Source organism: Varroa destructor, unplaced genomic scaffold (assembly GCF_002443255.2).
Source record: "Varroa destructor unplaced genomic scaffold, Vdes_3.0 BEIS01000007.1, whole genome shotgun sequence".
Lineage (NCBI taxonomy): Eukaryota > Metazoa > Arthropoda > Arachnida > Mesostigmata > Varroidae > Varroa > Varroa destructor.
This window is the reverse complement of record NW_019211460.1, coordinates 11,564,888-11,574,770: the sequence shown is the minus strand read 5'-3', so window position 1 is coordinate 11,574,770 and position 9,883 is coordinate 11,564,888. Positions and strand designations below refer to the sequence as shown.

Here is a 9,883-nt window from a genome sequence, read left to right as displayed (position 1 = left end):
GTGATCCGGTTCTTACCTAAGTAGATAATTTATGCTTAGGCTCAAGACCCCGTATATTACTTCTCTCGGTAGAGAGTCATGTTCACTTCGTCAGCATGATGCGCTTTCTACGTAAGTTAACAATAACGCGTTATTGTTATATATATATATATAAGCACAATATAAGACAAGCAAAACGCATGTCTTTCGTTTTGATAGTCAGTTGTGTAATAATCGTAAGACGATACTCGAGCGATTTGTCAACATGGTGTAAGGCTCTAAAAACTTCACTAGGTCAGCAATTGTAAATACAGTCATTGGTTACAAGCAAATAGCAGTAGGTCATTGGCCGCCATACAAATATGGCCGACGCACATATAATTGGATATGGTAAATTTTGCACAAATGTTGTAATTGTACGTACTTTATAACCGCGGAACGTTCGTGGTTTCATACCATAATAGAGGTTTTTGGCAACCTGGCAACAATAAGATCGGACCTCAAAATAAGGAGTAATTTAGCAAGTGCCATTTACTAATCATCGACTAATATTCTCAATGTACGCCAGTCACAGATCGTTTTCAAACTTTTATTTTATCACAAAACTCCAACATTATTTACGCCTTTAAAATTATAGGGATAGTGTGATCATCTAGTATTTGGCTTCATAGCTGGTACACAGCAGCTACCTTACAATTATTCGACGTCTAGTCGCCGCGAATTTTCAGCTCCTGTGAAGTATAACAAACAGGCACGAAGCAAAATACTATATTGCCAGCTATTAAATATTGTTGTGCATCCCGTCCGCGTCGGTGTCAGGTACCTTGCGAGGAAAACCCCATGACTTCATTTTTTCCCGTCAACGCCTGACCTCGCTCCGGCTGGCATAACTTTCTCTTCAATCGTGAATATCATTTACTAAACATCGCCGTCCGAAATGAACGACTTACGTCTAAGCTGCTAAATTTACGTAGGCGTTTTCAGTCATACATAAATGATATATTTTCCATGTTCTGTATGTGATCGATTTAAAAGGCCAGCAAATTAATACGATTTTCGCGTAATTCCTGTTGCCGTAACCTCTGGAAGCCCTGAGCGTAGCGGCAAATGGTCGTTTTTAATAAAAATAATGATTTTCTGTGTTCGTAAGCGAACAAACACTTATCGATTCCGAATAACATATCTTTTCCATTAATATGTCGCTTGGCAATGTTTCTGCTTGATCGTTCGAAGACTCCATTGTTTATATAGAATGCTGAAAAAACGAAAATGTAGCCTCAGCCTAAAGAAATGTAATGTTATTGTTAGCTGTTATGGTGTGGATACGTAAATGCAATAATCTAAACTAATAAGAGATCAATGGGTGTCTTGTTTTTCTATTTCTGCGGTAATTCCGACACTTAAGGCACATTATTATTGTTATTAATTGTTATTATTAGAATTAAGTTTAAGATATTAGTATCATTTTGTAGCGTTAGCCGCAGTTCGAAATACCTAGTTTTAGCCTTATGTAAGCAGGTAGACTGATATATTTGAGCAGTGAAATTAAATGTTATTTATTTATTATAAACATTTTTCAAGTCAAGAATTATATAATAATTTGGGATTTCATTGCATTTTTACAATGTATAGGCCGGTATGAATTACTTCCTTCTCATGCAATAACAAGCATTGAATACTATAGTGGAGTTCATACTGAATATAATCGGCACGATTTAAGCTACACCTTGAATAATCTGATACTGACTATGGCAAAAAATTAATAGTGAAAAACTTGTATTATACCTGTTAGCTGTGATAAAATGGACTGCACCGCCAAAACAACAAGTACACACCTGTAGAGAAAATTAAAATGAATGCAACTGAATTGGTTAACGAATAAATAATGTATGACATTTTTTTTTATTATTATTATGATTTATCTAAATTCATTTAAAAAATTATTAACCCTCTAGAAAATTGGAGGCCCCGAAAAGGGTCATTTTAGTTCAGATTATTCTTAGTAGACGCTGCGATCTCAGCTATTCTTGCAATATAGTGAAGCCTTCTCGGACCTGTTCAGCAAAATCACTAATTGGGTATTCAATAGGGTACTGCCTTGAATAAAAATGGCATCTGGGAGGAGCTTGTCTGATCTTTCATTATTACAGAAAGCCAATAGCAAAGAGCGAGAAATCACTCTCGTCTCTTGTAGTTTCCACAAGCCTTGTCGGCAAATTCTAGGACCTTAACGGCAAGATACTTGCGCTGAAGACTTGCGAGGTATACAGGGGTGTCGGCTCTGACACGTTCTTTTTTGAAGCAAACGATGCACACGACCTACAGGATTCTGAGTCCTGCACCAGTTGATCGCGACTTAGCTTTGACCTTAGCTTTGCCTCGTTTATTACGACCAGACATTAATAATGATGCTGCTGATGATGATTTACGCGTGTCTGTACAGCTGTACAGTCTCACGAGTTGTAATTAAAAAAAATGCATGTTATTGATGTTTGAGCACGCCACGGACGCTTACCTTTTTCGATAGCCCCTTTCCACAGTAGCGCCGTTAACTCACCACGCAAGTAGTTCATGCACCAAACTTTTCGTTTCGGGATTTAGCCATCTTCTCATCGGGAAAGCGTCATTAAACATCAGTAAGTGCCACCAACAAAACTTTGAACTAACATCGTTTCTCTTTCCTTTTTTAGCTAAACAAAAGTGTCGCACGGTCTCTTCACACGATCAGAATTGTTCTGATGACATCCATCAAAGCCGCCAAAAAGGTTGCAAAGTTTTAAAAGCAAGATCTTCTAAAAAAGATCTTCTAGCAAAAAGAATAGAAGACGTAATAGAAAGGAATCATTTTTAATCTCTACCTACAAAGTACTTACACGAGTTCACGCCAACACCAGTATTGTGTTGAAGGCGATTTCGGTCATAAATTCGTTCGCAAACGATATCTTCAACGTATCACAACGCCTTTTCCGCTACATTATAAAGTCAAGCCTCATATCTCATGAAGTCCAAACAGCTATGAAGCTACTTCTGCCCGGCGAGCTAGCCAAGCATGCGGAGTCCGAGGGCTCAAAGGCTGTGCCGAAGTACACGTCGCCCAGCTAGATTTCGTGTGGTAGATAACAATATAGGATAAATCTAACGGCCCTGAAAAGTGTCGTTTGACTACGGCCCTTTTCAGGACCGCTAGACGACGCAAAATTAAACATTTCGAGCTGAATTCTAAGTAGTTCGTTATCATAGAGTGCTTTTTTTTTTTCACACAAAAATATAGTGTGTACTTTATATTGTTGAAAATGTCCATACCTATTGGATTCTTCTTATCATTACATAACCTTAGCCAGAAGCCTTGCTAATATATAGTAGTGAAAATCAATTCATGAGCCATTCGTCTGAAGCATTAGTCGGAGGAGGTACCACTCAAGTTACACCAATAGTTACATAGATCAATAGAATTAATTAAACACTCCTTATGCCGAACGATGCAAAAGGAGTGTTTAATTAATCGATTGAACACGTTAAGAATGTATCTGGCCGAAAATCATCGTATGTGCGTTTTCTATAAAATTAGTACTCAACAAATTTCGGAGACATATTGAACATCAGCTTCAATGCTATTACGTTTTTGAAAATTGCTCGTGCAAGTCTATATAAGAGAATGTAAATTAAAAATGGCATTTAGCCGAGGCGGGAATCGCATTTGCGATACTCTTCAGTATCGCTATTACTTTAAGGTTGTCAAACCGTGCCATAATAATTTGCTCGTTTCTAAGTATCCTGTCATGTATCGTTTCCAGTATATGCGTAAGTCGTTGGCACGTGTTCACAATTTCAACCTTCTATCGTTTGGCGATAAGTTTGCCGACTTTTTATTCTACCAACTGGACTACAAGACTCTGTTGTCAAGGCATTGTCTTGTTTTGCCTCAGGAAAGGCTGGTTCAGTGAATCCTAATCGTTCGCGAATATAGTCGAGGTTATTTTCTGTTGCCAATCCCGCCACTTGCCGCAGGTTTTCCTCAAGCTTTGTAAAAATGTCGTCGGCTCCGCAGTTTCTGCGGAGCATTGTAAGCGCCACCAACCTAAGCAGACGACTAACACGTATCGCGTTCACAACCGACCGGTATTTCACATATAAAAGCGTGCCATTTACATGTCAGCTTCATTTCACGTCTAGTACACAGAATCACAAACGAACAGATTCCGTCCCTCCCTACTGGTTTTTCAGATCACCTCTGTGTTGACGGAAGATTATACAATTCTCAAATACGTCGGCTGCGAGTTGCAGGGGTGAGCGATACATTGAACAGAAGCTCAACATAATCTAACAGCACAACAAAGTCACGCAAACACGCAAGAACGGCAAAATGCTCAGCACCACAGCAACATTTTATTCAATGTCGATTACTAATTATAACCAACGTTATGTCTGCTAGGACTAAGATCTACCCCAGGCTTAATCAATTATTTAAGGGTATTAAGATTATAATTAACTCCTTTCAGCTATATCGGTCTCTGTTACTCATACATTTAATATTCCATACTATTATCCATCATTAATTCATGTGTACTGAAACGGACAGCGTATGCTTATTTTGCGCATATATATGAAAAAGAGCATGCGTTCCGACAAGCGATACTTACTTTGTCACTGCTTCGCAAGGAGCTCTTAACATCTTCTCTATGTCATAATAGAGGAGCATTAAATGTCATTGATTGCGTCATTTCTTGTGTTTTAAGGATGCCACATAACAAAGATGAATAACTTCTTTTCTATATATAGAAATGCAATTTTCCTTTAAAAAAATTACTTTTTCCTCACCACGCAACGCGTTACTTGGCTGCTATGGCGTAAATGGGCTACATTTGACTGAATACTCTGATGGACAGCGGATAGCGCTGTAACATTTGGTGTTAGGAGGCGTCCCATTGGGCAGTGATTTCAAGTAACTTCTTTTTATCTTCGTACATACAAAGGCACTACGTTTCAAAAACTCACAAAAATGTTATTAATTTTTTTAATTATTATTAATTATTTCTTGATTGCTGCAACTGGTTGATTGATGACAACTATCGGTATCGTTTTGTTTGCTATCATTTTCTGCATTGCAAATTATATCGTTTATATGATGGTGCGTCAACGTCAACCAAAACCTGAACGTTCCTGAACGTTAAACACCGATTCAGACCAGATTGTACGAGTACATTGAGATAAAGCTGTTTCCTACCTCTCATACTAAGCGCACAGAAACAAGTAAAGTATGCTTGTCCAGTACCGTCGTTAAGTACTACCTCAGACGGCTGGTGCCTAGCATGAAAAGAACAATGTGTTTACGTTCGGTTTTGACCCCATACTACATTCATGAATATCCTAAGATATTTCACGCTGAGGTTAATAGGGCGACATAGCTGAATTTGTGTCCAAAAGATTCCAAAGCCCAAAAGATTCCAAAACCGGAAGGATTCCAAAGCTGTGTGGGTTCCGGTGATCAAGCAAAGACCAAAAACTTGCTGCACAGCTGAGCCTGTATCGCTTTGTCATCACAGCTACTGTGATATCAAGATTTAAATTACACGCCAATTTTTCACCTCATTTTGTTGAGTGCTGCTTGTGAAACGAGCCCGGGACAAGCAGACGCTGTATAACGAATCAGAATATAAAGTTAGAGCGAAACGGTGTATCGAAATAGCGCTAAAGCTGTATAAGTAATGGTAGAAGCTAAATAATTAGTAGCAGTAATCTGGATTGCACTACGTCTTTTACTGTAGGATACAACAACTGGTTATTATTTGTAAACGACGGAGCCAGGCTGCCACAACGCATACGTTCATTGACATGCAAGTGAAGCCTGGCTTCCTTTTCTACTGGAACAGGCCCTTAATGTTTTATCGATAAGACTTGTTTCCACAATGAAAATAGCTGAGCAGTAGATACAAAATATAAAATGCACCTGAAATACGTGTACTGCACCGACAAGAAGATAACCTCTACAACAAAAAGTGAGTGAGATGAAGATAGGCGGTGTATATCTACGCTGAGAGGTTATAGAGTAGAGTAAACTCGCTTATCTACACCTTACGGATTCCGGAGTTGCCCGGAGCCTCCAAAGACGAATGTCTTTCAGAGAAGCGTCGATTCGCAAAAGTGTACTGGCCAATGGTTGTTGAACAAATGTCTTTACTATTAAATTACTTATCTGTACCAAGCAGAATGCTTGGTTTTGCATTTTTTTTTTTTTTTTTCTTTTTTTGCATCTTTTTTTTTCTTTTTTTGCATCCCAGGTCTGACACAACGGTCTGCAATCTCAGAATTATTATATTAGCACTACTGTAATGGCTTTTCACTTATAATTGTTTTTAATTATTGATAATTAACAACAATATTACGATTGTTTGATTTCGATCCCATAATTATATTATCGTGCCGTTTAAATCGCAGTACTTTTTAGTACCTATATTCAGATGGTAAATTTTAGAACAATTAGGTACCAAGTCGACGAAATTATTATTAACTTTTATTCGCATTTAAAGGCTAAAGTTTTATAAAACGGCATTTACCTACGGGCAAACAGGCTTACTTTATTAAATTGGTGATTAATCTATATTCAAATTTCATTTTTACATGTAAACAATACATGTTAGATATTATTAAATACTATGTTTAGAGAAAAAACAAATGTTTTGGCGTTTAACGGTAAGATTCACTTACAATCGTACAATAAGAGATACGTCACGGGTTATCCGTGGAATGTTTTTCGTTAGCTGTTAGGTACTTCATAACAGTATTGTCCAACTTCTCGTCATTATGTATGTTCAAATAGATTGGCACAGGTTTCTTCATCTAAACGTTCACTGCTTTCACAATAGGCACAACAACCGGAAACCGATTTCCTTACAGGCGTCAGGTAATGTTTATGATCTTGAACAGTGAAGTGTGTACGTGCATGCAACATAAGGCAACGAGACGATTCGTTCAACTGACAAAACGGATTTTATTCTTACAATAATTCGCACAGACTCTATTCCATGGACAGGCACCATTTTGTGCACTAGATAGACCCTGTGCATAACATAGAGATGAGGTATATGTTTGAATACCGAAACCCTTTTGTAGATCGGTACCTCATTGGTAATACATACTACACGAAAAACTGGCACGGGATGAGCAAGCGGATATGGTTTGAAAATCTTATTAATAACAATCACTCATGTTGATGCTTAGCGTGCATACGACGCCCTGAATGATAATGGTGATCATCATCAGCATGTTGCATGTACTTATGCTGAGTACCATAATTAAGCTTTTGACAATCTTTGAAATGAACGTGGGGTAAACGATGGCAACAGCTGTAACAGGGCAGCAAAATTTTTGGAGTAATAAATAATTACTACCTTGTCTGTGTTGATACTGAAATGAAGCCGTGACAACGAACACTGTGGATAGCCTCCCAATGAGTTATATATGTTAGTATGAGATTCAGGTAAAACTTTTCTATCTGCCGGCTCAGTCCAAACACCCACGCCGTATTACCATTTAACGTAATTTTGATGTCTTCACCGCACGCAGCCAGGCCGGACGACCAGCATTAAATACCTAGAAGATTTGATAGTCACTTTGACGTCCTTTAACTGCTTCAAATAATTGCGATACACATTGCAACAAGCGCATAGACGGGGAGCTCCTGCGGGCGCATTGTCACTGGTAATTTTTTATAAATTTGTAGTGAACCTGGCAAAAGGAACTTTAAAGGTATAGTCTACACAATGCTCAACAGCATTTCTTCGTTAAGCGGAATTGGTAAAAGTTGTAGGGTCGACGAGCATCTCTCTCGACAAATTCAGGCGTCGTTTCTGAAACTGATGACCTCAGCGTTCAAACATTTAACAGGACTCGAGTAATCACGTGTGATTGTACACAAAATGAAGATTTCTAATCCTTAGCACTTCCTCTCACAATAACTCATAGCATTTGGGGAGCTTCATTCTCAATTCTGCTCATGATTGATCTTCTTAAGGTAAAAATCTATTCATGCATGACGTCCAATAAAACAGCGTATCAGCCTATTCAACAATTTTGTGTCCTTATTAATAAACCTCAGAACTGTTCGCTGGGCATCAGGGGCAAAATAGAAAGCGAAAAAAAAAGCCCAGTGAGATATATTATCCTAGGAAGACCTTTTTTTTTAAATAAATGGATAGTATTCTTTTAAAAGAAATCGTTCTCGTACCATTAGAAACTCACCCGATAGTAATTTTTTTTCTTTTTGTAGGCAATAAGAGGAATGAAAAGCTGTAATGTGGTTAATATATTTTCAGGATCGTGTTAACCAAGATATTTAAGTGTCGTTTTTCCCGACACAGCTTCTACAGCTCATCCTGTGTTTACAATGGCTACGTGAATGATGCGTACGTGTCGAGTAACAAAATCTGTGGACCTGGGTTGACTAGCTATTTTTAGCAATGTGTCAGTCCCATAAGATATTCATCTTCGCATACGCCACATTTACTTCATCTTTTTCAATAATCGGGCAACGAGACCGTGTAACCATTATAAATCCAATGTATTAAATGTGTGAAGTTACTTCCGTCTATAGGAAATAGTAATAACAAACGAAAAATTCGTTCGAAAACACGATTCACGGCACAAATTGCAAGTAACGAAATCCTCTAGACTGCTCACGTATTAGTTTGCCACCCCATGTACCTCATAGAGTGCAAAGATTAATATTAGGTATTTCCCTACCGTGTTCGCCGTTCTCAGCTGGAAATTTCATTCGATTTCGCGTACCTTCTACTGGGCTTTTTAGGCAATGGATAAGACAAAAAGGCACAATTCCATTTACATGTGGCTTACTTTGTCTTGCTAACAATTTATAGGGACAGTATGAAAAATTATGGAAAATTTTGCAATCGTAAAAAAAGATGCACAACACAAGCAATTATAACACCCTAACGTTCGTCTTCTGATATCGATCCACCACGTGGTATCGAAGGTTTTCCGGCAGCTTTTCTCTGCTTATGTCGAACTTTTGTTCCGTACCGCTATTTCAAACGGCTGGTTTTCAGCATAAACTGCGTGTGTATTTACGTCCTGTGTTTGCACCTCACGTGCCTGCGGTCAGATAGGGGAACACATTACCAATGTATTATCACCGAGGTATTTGCAGCACGTAGATACGCACCTCGCGAGCGTAAAAACTGATCTCACGATGAATAACATAAACGTTCAAAGAGTGAACAATCCAAGGCACTTTTAGAGCAATTCGTATGTTTTCAGTGTTTGACAGGGTTTACAGTTTTTCGCTGGAATTTCACGCGAAATATAGATTCACAAATTTGGATGTCTAAAATATCGGGATTCTGGGGTAACCCGGTAACCTAAGTAACACGATTCCATCAGACGGTTGGTTCCCAGCACAAAACGTAGCGTGTCTACACCCAAGTTCGAACCTAGACTACTACGCAGGCAAATACGTTATTCACTAAGCTATCACAGAGACTTTTCATCCTAGCGTCAATCTAGGTCATTTTAATCGAGCCTAGCTTGGTTCACATATATCAAAGGTTTAGTGGGCAAACAGATTACTGCTGAACCGTTACCTAGACGTCTACCATAATCCAATTTATCTCACGGAACCTGGCTTTTCTCTTATTTTGAGTATGTTTCCAGTGAATGGTCATCGAAAATAGCTTGTTGTTCTACTGCTTAAGGAGTGCCTTCTTTGTGAGATACGAGGCTGTTAGAAGGGACTCCGCAGTTGTTGAGAATTTTTGAATAACGCGCTTCTAGCAGACGAAATATGGCTGGTGAATACTTGAGTTTTCTAGAAACTACAAGATACTCACCGAAAATGAAACAACGCAGTCTTAAAGAAAGAGTCTAAAGAAACTCGGCGAAAGCGTACAAT

The 9,883-nt window shown here is 38.4% G+C and overlaps 1 protein-coding gene across 2 annotated transcripts; it reads right to left on the bottom strand.

The window, feature by feature from the left end:
* Positions 1–1,007: 1,007 nt before the first annotated feature.
* On the bottom strand, positions 1,008–9,483 carry LOC147754315 (uncharacterized). Of its 2 annotated transcripts, none has more exons than XM_086975760.1 (3): positions 4,620–4,798; positions 1,765–1,814; positions 1,008–1,234 (listed from the first exon to the last, which is right to left on the bottom strand). In XM_086975760.1, the coding sequence occupies exons 1-3, from the start codon at positions 4,676–4,678 to the stop codon at positions 1,008–1,010; spliced, it is 336 nt and encodes a 111-aa protein (XP_086831886.1). In that variant the 5' UTR covers positions 4,679–4,798. The 2 variants fall into 2 exon arrangements, 1 of the variants encoding a protein (XP_086831886.1); XR_015317765.1 differs by lacking the exon at positions 4,620–4,798 and adding an exon at positions 6,685–9,483 and having other exon boundaries at positions 1,102–1,234.
* Positions 9,484–9,883: the final 400 nt, after the last annotated feature.

Coding starts and splice junctions, on each gene's coding strand:
- LOC147754315 (XM_086975760.1), bottom strand. CDS start 4,678: ATGCTCCTCTATTATGACATAGAGAAGATGTTAAGAGCTCCTTGCGAA. Junction 1,815..4,619: donor CCTTGCGAAGCAGTGACAAA/GTAAGTATCGCT, acceptor TTTTCTCTACAG/GTGTGTACTTGTTGTTTTGG. Junction 1,235..1,764: donor CATTTTATCACAGCTAACAG/GTATAATACAAG, acceptor TCGTTTTTTCAG/CATTCTATATAAACAATGGA.